We start from the raw sequence: 18,386 nt of genomic DNA on the forward strand, positions 1-18,386 counted from the left end.
CATAAAATTTTATAGATTTGATGAAGCAAGGATAAAAAATTTAAAATATTTGTGATGTAATTTATTTATTATTGAATAGTCTTTTCTATAAATGTATAATTATTACTTATTTCTTATTTTTATATTAAACTTATATTTCACAATTAATAATATACTGCTTAAAAATAATTTAAATATTGATTTTGCTTTCAGGATGTCCAATAACATATTTGTACATATTTATCAAATCTAAAATATTGATATGAATATTTGCATTTATCATAACCATAATATTTTAACAATTTTATCTTCAAAAGATATTATGTTCTATAATTTAGAAACTTTATGAGAACCATATTTATTTTATAAATGCAAGATATAGTAATTGTTTAAACAGTTGTATTTATTAAAGAAATCTTAAAGATTAAATTCAGATTTAATTTCAGCAGCTTTTCTAGGATTCAATTTCATTCTAAGAGTTGCAATATTATCATCTATCCTTATCAGTTTCTTGAATTTCTAAAAACAAATATAAAATTTAAAAACTCAGAATATAGGATATATTAAAATATAATAAATTTAAAATATATAAATTGGAATTTTTTTATAACTAGTCATCTTTTAGTAACAAATATAATGTTTTTTATTGTAATTGGTAGTATTTCTTATTAAAAAAATATTTAAATAAATTAACTGATTCAGTATTAAATGAATTCAAGAAAAAATATTTATTTATTCTTATAATTCAAAGTTAATCTAGGAAAACACTTAAACTATGTTTTAATATTCAGAGTTCATAGCAAAATATGTACTATCTTTTATCGGTTGATTAATATAATTCCTTATATATATGTGAACTATCATTAGTAAAATTGTATTTAAATACTTTAATTAAATGAAAGTTTTATTTAATAATATATTATAACACAATAAAATTATAATTGTAAATAACAATTTTAAAAAATGGATTGTTTTGACAATGTATATTTTTAAGGATTCTGCAATATATGTATTTTTAATAATTGTAACGATAATGTAAGAAATTTAATGCATACAAGTATCTATATATTTTTACATTTAATTTTAATTATTCTTTATATTTTATTATTTTATATCTATAGCTCGATCAAAAGATACTATTAAAAGTAATATCTACCTCTGAAGTAGTTCCAGGCGTAATACACCAAATATAAATCATATAACCAGGTATACAAAGCATCGATGAAAGTCCACTAAGCCATCCTAATACATGGCTCCACCAAGGATATTCGTAATCAAGATATTTAACCGGAACAAATTTAATAATATTAAACGTGAATACACCCTTAAAAAGATTTTAAAAATTGAAAAATTCATTAATACTTAACGAGAAAAGTTGTACATAAAATAAACTTTTAGTTATTAAGTATTATACACAATACTAAAACTGAGTAAAATAGCAATAAATAATTTATTCTTATTATTTTTATATTATTTCATTACTTTATAAATAATTTTTTCTTTTTTCTCAATTCCTAAATATCAGCAAGATCTTGATATAGATGACTAATAATAAGACAAAATTTTCATTTGGTCAAAAAAAAAAATGTTACATTTGACGTACAATGCATATTGCTGGAGTTGTAACAGTCCAACAAATTTTCCACCAGAAACAAGGATAATAGCCAATCATATCTCGTATGCCATCATAAAAACGATTGACTCCAAAAGCCCACGATACAGAAATGCATTCGAAAAACATAAGAAAGAGTAAAACGAATCCACTCACGGAATATGAGTCAAGTAATTGGAAAACATACATGCCACCCTTAAAATCAGTAACATTGTTATTTTACAACATACAATAAATTAAAATATTTAATAAAAAAAATGTATAATATTACTTTTAATTAATATAATTCTTTATTTCTTCTGTTCTTATAATGCTTTAAATAAACTTTTTTATTATTATTATTAAAAACAAAAATTTTTCATACAAATATTAGTCTTATATTAATCTTACAAATGATAGTTATTATAAAATATATATTATAATTATATTTACCTGTGTAACGCAAGAAAGACCAATGAAGTATGAAAAAAAACAAACAATGGCAATAAAAATTTCCTTTCTTTTTCTCAATAAATGTGGCCACTCATCAACTGCTGCAGTAATAAAACCTTCTACTGTACAAAACTTGAAAATAATACGATTATTAACTATTAAAAGTGTATATTTCCCATACGTTTAATTAATTTACTACTGTAGATTCTTCAAAATATTAGTTTAGATAAATTATATTTATTTACAAAATGATGTACAGGTACAAAAACATTTAGATATTTAAAAAAAATTTGATATTTTGCATATAACAAAATATAATATTCTCATTTAAATAAAATATTTGATATATCTATATATAGAAACGTGCGCATATTCACAAGTATAGTTTTCGAATATACGTATTCAAATTTATAATAATTGATATTTATGTTTATCTGAGTATATATAATTGAATAAGATTTATATCGACCTAATATAAATTAAAACAGAATATAATTTCAATGCACCAAAATAATGTCAACTTTTATAAAAGTGTATAAAGTAATGATATTTAATTTTAAAAATAAATAATATAAGTAGTTTATAACTTATAAAATTAAACGATATATTCAAATTAAATTATTTATAATTAAAGAAAAAATAATATTCAATTCTAAATATTAAATATTTTATGATTCAAGAAAATTGTAAATATAAAATACTTGTTTACCTGACTATCAAGGCCAATTAAAAGAAGCATGAAGAAAAAAAGACAGGACCAAACAGAAGCACCAGGCAATTGTAGTACTGCTGACGGGTAAACTAAAAACGCTAATCCAGGACCTAAATATTGATTATTTTTCGTGGCATTAATTTCTTCTTTTATTATTCGTTTTAAGTTAAAACTAAGAGATAAAGCACTATTTACCTGAAGCAGCAACATCAGCTACAGGTTTTTGCTGCTCGTGTGCCATGAAACCCACAACCGAGAAAATAACGACTCCACTTAACATACTTGTGCAGGAATTCACGGTACATACGATAAGTGCATCCCTTATCAAAATAAGGAAATGTAATCATTTTTTTTACTTTAAAAATAGTCTAAAACGTTTAAATATGTTATTTTTAAAATAATATTTAAAATAACTTACTTATAAACATTGTTGTTGAATTTATTGTAACTTCCTAAAGCTACTAGAGCACCAAGGCCTAATGCATACGAAAAAAAAATTTGAGTTACAGCATCAATCCATACCTGGAATTTTTAACAGGTCAATTGAAATATGCAAAAAGTTTTCATATAATTTTTAAATATATTTCTTAAAAAAGAATTGGATTATTATTTATACGTTGTTTATAAGAATAATTATTTATATCTATGTCTGAGCATAGAATCTACTTAAATTATTTCATATCTGCTACTGGTAAACTATAAAAATATAAAAATATTATAATAAAATACTTAAAGGTATTTTAACAGAAAAAAAACATTACATTTAAATTAAGAAACTAATTGTTGACAAAGAACATTTATTACTCTCATGTTTAAATTAAATTTAATATTTTTGATTTTACAACTGAAATCAAATAGTTTAATACTTAGTATCTGAAATAATAAAATTATATTTTCAAATGTATAGATTTTAATACACAAGTATAATTTTTCACATTTGAATAAATTTAAACAATAAGATTGTTCTAAATTTTTTTTAATAATTCGAATTTAAGTTTTTTAACTCATTTTTATTTATAAATAAGTTCGGATTTGGTAGAAATAATAAAATACGATCTTATACCTCGGGTTCACCCAATTTTGAAAGATTTGGAGTTGCATAGTATTTAAGGCCTTCCATAGCTCCTGGAAGCGTAAGACCACGCACCAAAAGAACAGCGAGAAGACAGTACGGAAATAGGGCCGTAAAATATACAACCTAAAATATTAATTTCGTTATATATATAATAATAATAATAGTTCATTTATGATTTCATTTTTTTCTTATTTTAATTATTTTCTTAAATAGTAATGATTATATATTGCATTTGTTTTATTATTGTGAAAATTTAACTAAAATACATGTTGTTCATTCAATTAATTAATTTTAATACATATAAAAGTTTCAAGAAAGTAATTAATAGCTTAGGAAAAATTCGTATATAAATATAAAAAAAATATTAAAAATAATTAGTAATTTTTATTGTTATTAATTACTTTTCCTGTCCATTTAACTCCTTTCCAAATACAAAAGTAGCACATTATCCAAACAATAGCTAAAGTTCCTGCCAACTCCCATCGCAGGCTGCCTACTTCTTCAATTCCATCAGAAATTTGTAATGTTCGCCTTCTAAAAATAGCACGTTGTAATTCTGAATAATAAGTAATTTGTAATTTATTTTATGAATCAGTATTATAATAATTTTCCTGTGTATTACATGTATTCAAAATTAAAATCACAACTAATCTATTAGAAGAAAATACGGCAAAAGTAAGAGATATTTTCTGTAATTAAGTTGAATAAATTAACAATTTACTTTTATAAATAATTAAAATCAGCTTAAATGTCAATTGCAAATTCAGTATTTCTTATGAAGTGCATAAGTAATATTAAGAAATAAAAAGGTTTGTATCAGTATAAATTTTATAATTTTTAAATTATAGAATAAAAGTTTTTCTTTGACAAATAAGCCTGTTTACTCCATATAATTTTTAAGAGATGCATTCCTATCTAATGATATTTGTTTTTTAAAATAAAAATAATTAAACAAAAAGATTAAATTTTAAAAGAATATGAAAAGAATTATTTTTACTGTACATTTACTATATAAATTTAAATAAAGATCCATGGTATATATTATTTATTTTCGCATACTATTTTACATTTGTAATCACTTTCTTTGTAATGAAGTTAATAATAATTAAAAATGTTATATAAAGTTTTTGTTATCTACCTATTATGACAATATGTTTATATTCGTTACATTTACGTGAATTTATGCTGGGTAGTAATTGATGCGGTCCTATCAACGCACAATAAGCAATTGTCTACGATATAATTTCGCTTACAAAAAAAAAATACTTTTGTCATTTTGTTTTCTATTTCTGTTGGTAATAAAAATTCAAACAAAGCATGTAGAACATAAAAATACTAAAAAATTCAGTACGTATCTTTTCATCTAATCATGCATAAAAATTGTTTGGATCCGTTCAACTATTTTATAAAAACATATTTAATCATTTTCTTTATCTTTAACTGGATTAAAAAAGTAACTGATATCGATTAAAAAATTTGAGGTATAATTGTTAACAAATGTTTGAATTAAGTAAATTATTTAGATCTATTAAATATTTAAATTCGTCTAAAATTAATACATTGCTTCTTTCGTGAAAATAATATACTAGATACTGTTTAAATTTTTACACGCTGTCCTTTTGTTATTATTAATTATTTAATAATATCTATAAAAATTCTTAAATAAAAAAAACATTTAACGATGATTATTGATTTATTACAGTAACAATAATAAACAATATATTATCGTAATTATGATTATAGTAATAGTACTAAAAGTTAATTATAAGTGCATTGTATAATATTTACTCCCAAAATTCTTTTACAGGATCTTTGAGTAGGTTGTGACTTAAGTTGCCAATAGAGATAGAACATATCGTGTCTTCAAAATTTGTCCAACATGGAGTGTTTAAACGTTCTAATGGAGTTATGCAGAATTTTGTGTTCCATGCATTTTCACATGTTCTCCAAGGAACATCTATGGATTATATAAAGAATTCTGAATTAACCATTTGTTTCTTTTATTGTTACTACATTTATTAATAATAAGGATTTATAACAGAATAATTAACAGTACCGTAATACAGAACAAGTATCTTTCATTGAGAATAGGGGGGACTAAATTGAGAATAGAGGGTAAATTTGCTAAATATATAAATAATAATTTATCATTTTTATAATTTTAAAATTTCCTTGGATAATAATAAATCAATAAAATGTATCGATGGATGGTTACTAAAATCATCGAAACATACAACGCGATTGTTATTACCAATCGATATATTTGGAAAAATTACAATTCAGTGTACTGAATAAATTGTGTTTCATATAACAATTTAGTTTTTATAAGGATTACACGAAAATAGTAACTTATTAATATGTATATTAAGGTTTTGTGACTATTTTAATTTATCTATATTGTATTAAATTATTTCAAAAGAAAATTAAAATACAAAAAATTTTATCTCTGATTGTAACTTACCAGAACGAAGAGACACTAAAAAATAGAAAAGAGCCCATGCTAAAATAATAATATAGTAGATATTTGTCCAACAGGATAGTACGCATGTTGCATATCCAATTCCTGAAAATTATACGTCATTGTATATTTTTTTAATTTCATTCATTATTATTTTTTATTATTTAATTATTTAATTATTCATTATTATTTAATAGATTACTTAATATACTGTTGTTTTAACAATGAAGAAAATTCACTACTTAAGAGTAATTTAAAGATAAGTAAAAAATAAAAATTAGAATAATACTAATTTTTATTTAAATAATTTTTAATATATAAATGAAATTTGATGTACTTTCTTTTATGCAGAAATGTATATTTATTACATTACCTTGTATTATGGGTTAAAACATTAAACTGTTGCAAGGAGCTTATTATCATAGAAAATATATAGTTTTCTGATTATTATTATGTCATTTAGATACAATGGTAGTATAAAAACAGTTTACCACCTTATGAAATCGATTTTAATACTCAATTAACATTTTTAAAAGCTTATTATTATTTAAATATATAACAATTAATGTTATAGTATCTATTTTTTTATTTGTAATTAAAAGTCTTCTGCATTTACATTATTTTTTTTATTAAATAATTCTTCAATGACCTATATAAAATTAGTTTGAAAAATTAATTTGAGAATAGGACTAAACAAGTACAGAGAAATGGCTAAAGTTTTTACCTTTAAAAATAGGAGCTATTTTAAATACGCCCAAGCCTCCAATGGTCATCATCTGTCCTAAAGCCAATTCCATTAAAAACATTGGCACCCCAGCAAGTGCCAGGGCTATAAAATACGGAACCATAAACGCTCCCCCACCATTCTTGTAGCATAGATATGGAAATCTCCATAGATTTCCTAGACCAATCGCCAATCCCACCACCGAAAGGATGAACTCAATCTTTAATATAATTAGATTAATTTTAATTTTCGATTTAAAACATTATGTTATATTATATATTTATGTCAAATGTAAGTTATTTTTAGTTAAAATTTCGAACCCATAAAATTTTTAAAAGAACTTTTCTTTTTGTAATATACCATAAAAACTTAAAAATTACAATAGAACATAGCATTGGTAAGAATATTATTCACAAACTTAGGAATTATACTGTTAATTTTATTTTAGAAGCTGTTAATTTATTTTACAAAATAATTTAAAAAATTTTTTTTTGAGGTGACGTACAATATTTCAAATTGTTATTTTTCAGCTTTCTTATATTTTCTTAATCGTATTTGAGAAGATAAAATATTTATTATGTATAATCAAATATTTCAAAAGGTAATTAAAATTTTCATGTTTATTTTAAAATAATAAGAATTAGAAAATAAATGAAAACATAAAAGTTTAAAGAAAAAGTTATGAGCACTTATGGGTATTGCAGACCAAACGTATCTTATCAATAGTATTGTATTTGATCTGTAATAAATAGAATAAATTTAAAAAATGGATATTGAAATGAAAATAATCAAAAGCAATTGTCGGTATAAAAAAATTATTTATGTTATAATCGAAAAGTATTTTTAGCAAATACTTAAATTCAAGAAAATTTTTTTAAAACGTTATATAAATATACTAGTTTTTAAAATTGAGTAATTTCTACGAGAATTTGTACCGACATGTAAGATTATTTGCTTTATCAAGTTATGTATTCCTGATGCTTAAAACTTAATCAATAATTATTAATTAATAAGCATAATTGGTTTCTAATTATGTACTGAATGTAGTAAGCGTACATTAATAATTATAAGGACAATAACCTAAAGATATACCTTGCTGCCCCATGATCCTCTCTCGGGTATACTGGACTTATCGAACTTCTGTTCTGTTGCGAGACTCTGTATAGCCTCTTGTCGGGAGTCAGAGTTAAAAGATTGTTTCCGGGATGAAACTACCGAGAATCCGCTGGATTCGGCAAAGAGGGCCTTTAGCTCCTGGACAGGGCTGGTCGATGACTTATGTGGCAAGGGACTCGTCGACCTGTCTACTCGCTGCTGCTGCTGATTCTGCATACTCTCTATCAACGGCATCGCAGCTTTCCACACTCGCAACGCAATACGCACCAATTTACCTCATCCTCATTAGTTCGTGCTGCGAGGAGAACCTGTACCTACAACGGGAAAAAAGCACATCTTGTACAACATGTAAGCTGGATTTATAGATAAGTATCTAAGTACGCGTGCGCGTCTGTATATATATATATATATTTTTTTTTTTTAATTGACAGTATGTATATATAAGATGTATCGGATTATTGTGAATTAGAGCGATCACGCACAGATCGGTATAAATCGATGCAACAGTTAAGCGACAATGTGATAATGGGCAAACCCTTATATCCGCTTCATCATTATCGCATTTTGTCATTTTGCACGATACAGATTATAATTTTTTCTATCGATTTAGTTTATTAATTATTTTCTCTAATTATCTTCCCTTTATTATTATTCCAACTTCATTTTTTATTCTTTTAATGCTTACCTAATAATAATGCTAAATGATTCTTCAAATTATTACTTCTATATTCAAACAGTTTTCTTATATATATATATATATATCAACAATTATTTTTTATCAATTTTTGTTGATAAGTAAAGATATACGTATCGATGTATGCAAACTACAAATTTAATAATATATTTTTATTTGTTTACAGTTCAACAATAATTTAGTATATTTATGTTGTTTTTGCATATTTTATTTAATCTTTTATTAAGTTATTATACATCAAAAATGTAAATAGTCTTGTCTTCTATATTACCAATATATTGCGAAGTAGTAATATTATTATTAAATTTCATTTATATTTTAGCCCGTATACAGTATAGTTTAAAATTTTTTTTAAATTGCAATCTTTTTAGGTTTCGTAGAATCAAAAACGAACACGGCACGTGTGACTTCTTTTATTAGTTTATCAAATGGAAATTGCGTTTGCTTTCACGTACGTGGCGATTCGCTCTCAACCGACCAGTCTTATGATGAGTAACAGTATTACTATACTAATGATGATGGACAACGTGCAATAAGCGATTTCCGGGGAAGAACACGGACTTAGCGTAGCTTTCTCTCTCTCTTTCTCTCTCGTTCTCGTTCTTTCTCTCAATTTCGTTATTTTTATTCCTATAAACTAATGAACCAATATCCTATATAGTACTATGCTATATAGGCAATAATGTTCCTTGCCTAAAAAAGACATAACTTATTAAGTATCTAGTATATAATCTAATATATACTTTATGCATAGATGACTCTCAAATGCTGAAATTTCGGTAACTTATTCCAGTTACACCTTATATAGAAGTATATAATTTTTGTCAAGGAGTACTTTGATATATTATATATTTATAACATCCTGTCGGTTACGAAAATCTGAACATTAAAAACAAGCGGAGATAAACTCAGTATTATATATCAGTTTTTAAATTACTCACAGAATTCAAGCTGTCCTTTATTTTACATATTTAAATACTTTATTTTATATATATAAAATTTATTTAAATGCACATTTTTTATTTTATTATTTATATATATTCAATATATTTCAGTAATACGATTACATTTTCTAGATATTTTAACTAATTGTCAGAAAAATGGAATTCTGTATTAAAAATAGTACATACATTTTAAGTTAATATTAATACACGAAGTAAACATATTTATTATTTAAATTTTATCAATAATTTATTTGGTAAAAAAACAAGTATTACATACCACTATAAACATTTTCATCAATGTTTATATATGTTTAAATGTTGGTAATATATGTCAACATTTTTTTGTTTATATATGGGTGTGTTCGTATGTATATTGTCTCATATACTTTATTGTCTTTAACAATGATAACTGAACAGATACGAATAAAATATTTTAAATGCAAAGGATATAATTAAATTAAACAAAAGTAAAATAATATTCAATATAAATATATACAAGTAGTATAATTTTAATAATTTTTTCGTATATATATTATATATAAATATATGTATCTGAATCATAATTTAAATGTTACAATTTTAATTATACAATAAGTATATTATTTTATAATTACAGTAATATAATTACTTTAAAGAACCTTTAAATTTCCGTATAAAAATTATTTTTCTATTTTTTAAGCAAGAATTAAATAATTGGAATATGTATAAAAGAAATTTTATAATTATACTTGATTTTAACAATTAATATTGTAAAATTTTAACAATTAATATTTGTAATTTTAGACCTCTTTCATAATTTAAATAATTAATTAGTTTATTTTACATACAACAAATACGGTAAATAAATTGTGTATAATTAACGAAAGTAAACACAAATACAAATTATATAGTTAACATAATTTACTCTAAAATAAAATCTTTAGAAAAAAATATATAAATTCTTTCGGAAAACTATTAAAATACATTTACAAAAAAATTTTTAACAGTTTTCCAAGGAATAAATATCTAAATCATAAATTGAAAATATATGTAAATCGTCAAGGCTTTGTATATTTTAGACAAAATAAACGAATAAATAAAAATTATTCTTAAAATATTTTACTCTAATAACAATGTATTTTATTTGTATTCTTAATAGTCAATAGGTTTTATTAAAATTCACAATAATCTTGAGAATTTGTTTGCACGAAAAATATAGTATTTTGTTATGCGAAATATATTCAGTATTTGTTATTTTTTTAAACTTTATATTCAAATTTATGAAAACATATAGTTATAATATACGAAATATAATATAATAAAGTTTTTGAAATAACAATTTGAAGTAACTGTATTGATATTCTGGTAATGATAATGAATCGATCATGAATGTAATAAAAAATAATGATAAAAAACTTCTAAATATTCCACTTTCAAAAATTATGATTCTTAGTAACTTAAAGTATTTGTATATGTAATTAATTATAAAATAAATTGGAATTGATAATTGAAGAAATTTAATTATAAAATAAATTGAATGTAAATTTATCATTTACAATACACTAGTATTTAAAAAAATAAAAATATAGATTTAATTTTTAATTATTTTTAAGGATATTTTTTAAATAAAATATTATTGATTTAAATTATCTATAAATAAATTACTATTTAATATATTAAATACTTAATAATAAAAGTATCTCATAATAAATAATTGTGCAAAGTCTTAACTAAATTGATTTTAAATATATCTAATTTTCCAACTTTTTTCAAACTAATCCAACTATTAATCCATTATAAAAATTAAGTTTATTAAAATAAAGAAAATTTCGTTCCAATGAGATTTTTATGTACTAAAATTGTTACTACATTTTAAATAATGGATATTATTGATTTATGTCAGTAATATTCCTTAAATTTTTATTTATGTTTAACCATTAATCGTATTTTTTCACTTCGAATACACTCAACACTTCACTAAAATTACATGAAATTCAAGTTCTTACTTTATTTTTAATCATTAATTCTTTATTATTAATTATTAATTATTCTTTATTATTATTATTATTATTAATCGTTAATTATTAAATCATTAAATTTAATTTCACTTACAAATTAACACAAAATTAAAGTTTTAATTACTGTAAATGAATTAATTATAAAATCAATATATATATTACATATTAAATATCATAATTAGTCTCATTTAACAGTGCAATAACTGAATATCAGAAAATCACGAACCTAGTAATATACTCTGCTGATGAGGGAACTTTTTAGATTCACAATTCTTTCGAAAAAAAATGAATTAACAATTAATACATTTGTTTTACACTGTATTAATTAGAAATAAATTTCTAAATTTAAAGGTAACAAATAATTTATTTAAACTTTTTTGTACGTCAAAAAAAATTTTTTTTAAATTAAATTGTATCGGAATATTCGCTAGCAGTAATGAACAATTAGAAAATATTTACATATACGTAGTTGTGTGAGCACTGCAACGAGACGTATGTCTATAGACTCATGATAGAATCTTTTTTATTATATAGTAATAGAGTGACTTTGTATGTACATGCATATGTGCGATAGTGAGGGGGGAGGAAGAGAGAGAGAGAGAGAGAGAGAGAGAGAGAGAGAGAGAACAAGAGTGAGCGACAGAAGGGAGAGTTGAGAATTAGAGATGAGATAGAGGAGCTTCAACATAAGTAAAATAGAACCGTAGTAATAAAAAATGATATTATATCATATGTAAATTGTTCGAAATTTTTATCATAAACTGAGCAATTTAATTTTTGTGAGATAATATAATATCTACTATTATTTTATTCTTATCATTAATTTATTAAATGTTATAAAATTTACTATATATAAACATTTAGAACAAAAACAAATTCAATCTTAATAAATTTATTTTTGAATATAGTTATAAATCTGTAGTAAAAGCTTAAGTCATTGGTTTAATGACATAAGTAAACTTTATGTCATTTAAACAGAAATTTATGAAGTTTTAATAAGAAATAAAGCTTAAAATCGTTTTTTATATTATAGAAGTTAATTAAATATAAAAAATAATAAATAGATTGTTTTATCGATTATTTATATAACTTCTAAATATTTTGTTATACATTGTAAATAGAATTAGAAAAGAAAAATTTAATTTAACTTAATTTCTTTCGAAAATTCAATTACAAGTATATCCGAATAAAATTATATCTGAAAGTAAATTATCTCTATAAAAATAATATGAATATTCAGAAAATATATTCATTTTCATTAATTATAAGATAAGTGAAGAGAGAAAAAATTAAATTAATAATTTAGATATATAAAAGAAACAAAGATAGATGGAAATAATGAAAACAAGAATATATGTGTGTGCCTAAAAGAGGGGCAAATGGAAGCGTGAATTTGCTCCCCCATGCAATATTTCAATGATGCGTTGTATACACACGCGCGAATACATTTTTCTATTGGTTCATTCAACGAATTAGTGCCACGGTGTCAATTTATATGAAGGTTGATGTGTATGAATACTTATATATACAAATATATAGATGCATGTATAAATGATACGGTTGCCAAATGATATTTTATGTCTATAATCCTTATAGTACAACGAAGAAATAATGATATCGATCATATAGGATATTGCATTGTAAGAATAATAATATTAAATTCGGTGATATAATAATTCAATAATGGTATTATTAATAGAATTAATTATTTTACTTTTTTACTAATAGCTTCCTCTTCACTATAAGAATAAATTTCATGCACTGCCTATATTTCTTATTTTTTATTACAAACAATGTAATTTCATTACATATGCAAATTTGAACATATTCATGACTAATGAAATAAATAATACATTTTATACATTATTAATAATATTATAACAATATTAAGTTTTTTCTTCATGATTATTTTGTCTTGCTAGAATTATTTTAGTTCTAATTTGTATGGAGCAAATATTTTATTTTACTATCTATAAATCATACTATATGTTAATTCAATATAGTTTAATAATATGCACTTATAAGTGCATATACACTATACATTATATATTAACTGTATTAACTTTTAAATGTTGCATATATTTATTTTGTTATTTTTTATTAAAAATTTGTTAAGAATCTGAGCCTTATAGTTCACTTATAGTTATATATTTATATAACTTATAGTTCAATCAGAGCCATATGTTCCAATTTACCTATATATTTACTATAATATTTAATATAAAATTTAATTAAAAATTTTTTTTATCATTTGCTTACAAATATAATAATATATTGTATATTACACTATATCAACTATACCAACACTATTACTAAAATTGTACTTAAAATTAATACACTATCAGTAAATAATTTTTCTGGCAAATTAATAGACAAAACTATTAATCAACATATATAAATTATTTGTAATCTTAAGTACTATAAATAATATTGCAGTTGTTAAAACTAATTATTAAAAAACACCATCTACATTATTAACCACGCATTATAAGCAGCTCTGATTAATAGATTATACTAATTTAAATACCACATTTAAGCACTTAAATTAAAGAGTTCTATTATGCAGTAACTTTTGTTTAGATATATTATGTTTTCTTTCAAAAATATTTTTATAATTGTAAAAAAATATTTAATTTAGCCAATTATTGTTCAAAATAATAAATTCAAAATAAGTTTATTAGTTTACTTTTAAATGTGTAAATTTGTATATTTAACTAGATGTTGAATAGAATTCCAAACATTAATATTAATATCTATATTAAATATTTCTACAGCAATTAAGAAACTGTAAAATGCTATAAGATTTGTTTTAATCTTTTTAAAAAAGTATGCAACCTATTAGTAAAAATTACAAATTTCACGTGTGAACTATATTATAAACTCTATTAATATATAAACTATTATTTTATCTATGAATAGTACAAATAATAAAAATATTGTTGTTGTAACACTGAACTTAATATGGAACTTGAATATGTTTAAATGAATCAATGAAAGGTTTGAAATTTAAAAATTTTAAAATTAAACTTTAGAAATGGACAATAATTAATATAAGCCTAATTATGAGCTTTGATTTTTTTAAATAAATAAAGAGTTATATAAAATACTTATGAATTCAAAATTTATTACGAAAATACAATATTATAGCATATCTAACTTTAAATGTAAGCTAATTAAACTGAGAACAACGTTGTATTATGTATTGCTTTCTACAAGGCTATTGTCTTGCATAATTTGTACATATCATGATATTAATATACATATATTTAATTCTGAATATTTTTGTTGTATAGGCTAGTATTTTTATTATACAATTAAATATTCTAATTTATCATTCTTTTATTAATACAATATTTTTTTAAACAAATTTAAAAAATTGTCATGAATAATCAAGAATATTTAAGAATCGTAATCATAATGATTTTTAAATTTATACTATAAAATAAAATATTCTTTTGATAGAATTATTATTTTACTTAAAAATATTATAAATTACCTAAAAACTAAGAATAATTCAATAAGATTATTGGCTAAATATATTTAACGTATAAATTTTATTTGTAATAAATAAATATATATTTATAATTGTTTCCATATACTATTTATTTTTCTGATATTATATCTTTTCCTTTTGAATTTTTGGAAAACACCCTTAAATTTTTTGCTGTAAATTATGGATATTTTATTGATTTTGTTGTTTTTAGCCATTTAGTAGATATTACCGACAACAAAAACATTATTTATATATTAGATTTTATAACTAAATTTAAAAAATTTTTTTTATCAATAATGTCGTTACTTATTTTAGGTGAGTAAACCTATATCCGCATGACGTTAAACAATCGGGTCGATATATGATAGAAAGACCTTAAAAAAAGAATATAGTAAGAATTTTAAATATTTAAATTGGAAAATAGTGCAGTTAATTGAATTAAATTCATTTCCAAGTTTCAGCTTTAACGTTTAAAACAGTATCTGTTAAAACGATTGACTAAAATGATATATTTTTTTATTTTTTCGTTTTTGTTTATTTTTTCACTGCAAGGAATTATTTTATATATTAACTTCATATCAAATCGATGTAAATAACTTCAATTTGTTATAATCTTTTCGGATAACGAATTTGTAATTGAAAAATAAAAATAATAGAAAGTAACTTAAATATTGTATTCTGTGATCTACTTTATTTAAAGCGTTTTCATTTCAATTTTATGATGTAACCATTCGTGTAAAAACAAAAATAATTATAAAAAAAATTATTCAAAGTAATTATTAATTTTTCAAAATATTATCTTAAACTAAATAAATATCTAGCATCTACATGATACGAGATTGAAATGACATTTTAGAATGATACGTTCAAATAATTAATCTGAAATTAATTCTCTTTGTTAAATTAAGTGCTTTTCGATTACTATTTATTTACTATTTCTACTATTTATATACTAATACTATTTATTTATGTGTATATATATATTTGCATTTGATATATAATATATTGAACTACATAAATGGGCATAAGATAGATTATAAATTTTTTTTACATAGAATATTAAAACAAAAAACATGTATCTTGGTAAAAGAAAAAATAATATATTCTTCCTTGCGGATAAAAGAGAACCCGCTGTATAATATAAACATAAATAGTCAGAATCAGTTATTATAAAATTAGTATTTTTTTTAAATATTTTACCAACCATGGGTATGCCATCGATAACATCGGGCTCTGCATTTTTCTATTTCTATATTATTCTATTCAACTTTTAAGCTTAATGAAACATTTTCAAAAATAATTATGAAATAGCACATAAACTTAAAAAATTGACCGAAAAATGATTCCTTTATTAGAAATTTTGTTTAAATGTATAATAATAACTTATCATATAATTTTAATTTATTATCAGTAAGTAGGTAAAACAGTAAAAAATTAATTTATCGGTTTTCTTTCTTAAAAAATTAAACTCTTACAAAATTTTAAAAGATTTTTGTTTGTTAATTTTCATACTGAATAATAAAATAATTTAAAAATTTTATGAAATTATAAAAATTATATTATACAATTATATTTAATTAGTGTCCTATTTCTTCTTATTTTATTATATTAATTATTACAGAAGAAAACCTTTTAGATAACGTAATTAAATATATAGATAAATATTTAGATATGAAATAAAAATTTGTATCTATAAATTATAATATATAATTTATGAAAAATATTAAATGTTTTAATCAACAAATGTATATTTATGTGTAATTGTAATTTAACCTCCAATAGATACCGCAATTTTTAATGTATAGTTGAATATGAAAGTGAACAGGTTACTCGCACAAAGATGAAGATATTCATCTAATAGTAAATATAACACACAATAATAAATAATAAATAATAGTATTAAAATTAAAAACTGCATTCTTTTATACATTTGCTATAATTATTAAAAATAAAATAATTTTAAATCGTATTTTTACTATCTGTATATCTTATAATTAAATACAAATCAAAACAATGCCAAACCAATTTAAATAATTTCTGAATTAAATACGAATTATGATTAAGTATTTCTTTTCATAATTTTTTTTCCAACAATGTTTAAAAATTCGAACAAGTATCTGACATAATTATATTCTTTTGTATACAATATTTAATAAAATTTTAATGTTACAATAATAAAATGTTTACATCATATGCTTTTTGTACTCTAAGATTAGCTCTAACAAGTTAATTATTAATATTACCCAGAATTCGTATAATTTATTTAGAACATCGAAAGTAGTTTTTGTAATGTTTATATGTATAATTGTATGGAAAATTGTTTTATTAAATGGTATAATTTAAAAATTTCTTATTTTTATAAATTCGTTAATTGACAGAATTCTAAAAAAATATGGGAATGAATAGTGACGACTAACAAACGTGTATTTAATGAAGTAAAATCATGGTTTTCTTATACTTCAAATATATATTTTAGTTTTTATTATTATACATATGAAAAATAAATATTTTGTAATTGAAGTTATAACTTTCTAATTTTATTAAGTCCCTTAAGTTTTGCTGCTTTTAGCTTTCTCCTTGCTTGATCCTTGATTACTTCTAATTGGTGATTTTGTTGACCGTTTTTTTTTCGTTTCTAATAAAATTATAATTTATAATTTCATTCTTACAATATGGTATTTTTGTATATATAAAAAAATTATTGAATTACTTTGTATTCCAATTTGTTCAGCATTATCAAAAAAATATTGACACGCTAAGAAACAATCTCCTTGGTACTCTTTAGGTTGTGCTATATCAAAATAAATTATGCGTGTAAGTATAAAAAAATTATTTGTATAATATTCAAAATATCAATAATTTTTATAATGTAGCTATTTCAAATAGTATACTAATCTACTATGTAAAAAATTGAACCATTTACTATAACATTTTAGAAATTTTAAGCAATAATAGTAATATATAATTTATCTTTTTAAAATTAACTGCTAGTATATTTATAACTGGCTCAAATAATCATTATTTGTAGAATAAATTTTGTATATACTAAGAATTTATAATTCATATAAGAAAAGAGATAAAAAACATGCAAGATTTATGATATCAAAAAAATAAGAATCAAACAATATATAAAGAACAGAAATGAACGAA

The 18,386-nt window shown here is 21.7% G+C and overlaps 1 protein-coding gene across 1 annotated transcript; it reads right to left on the reverse strand.

Moving 5' to 3' along the window:
- Positions 1-223: 223 nt before the first annotated feature.
- On the reverse strand, positions 224-12,063 carry Gat-1B (GABA neurotransmitter transporter-1B). The gene is made up of 14 exons (XM_011502725.1): positions 11,970-12,063; positions 8,085-8,416; positions 6,993-7,212; positions 6,272-6,373; positions 5,599-5,767; positions 4,212-4,344; positions 3,799-3,933; positions 3,154-3,257; positions 2,931-3,055; positions 2,733-2,845; positions 2,024-2,155; positions 1,583-1,786; positions 1,136-1,303; positions 224-498 (listed from the first exon to the last, which is right to left on the reverse strand). The coding sequence occupies exons 2-14, from the start codon at positions 8,340-8,342 to the stop codon at positions 397-399; spliced, it is 1,965 nt and encodes a 654-aa protein (XP_011501027.1). The 5' UTR covers positions 8,343-8,416; positions 11,970-12,063; the 3' UTR covers positions 224-396.
- Positions 12,064-18,386: the final 6,323 nt, after the last annotated feature.

Source organism: Ceratosolen solmsi, unplaced genomic scaffold (assembly GCF_000503995.2).
Source record: "Ceratosolen solmsi marchali unplaced genomic scaffold, CerSol_1.0 scaffold15, whole genome shotgun sequence".
Classification (NCBI taxonomy): Eukaryota; Metazoa; Arthropoda; class Insecta; order Hymenoptera; family Agaonidae; genus Ceratosolen; species Ceratosolen solmsi.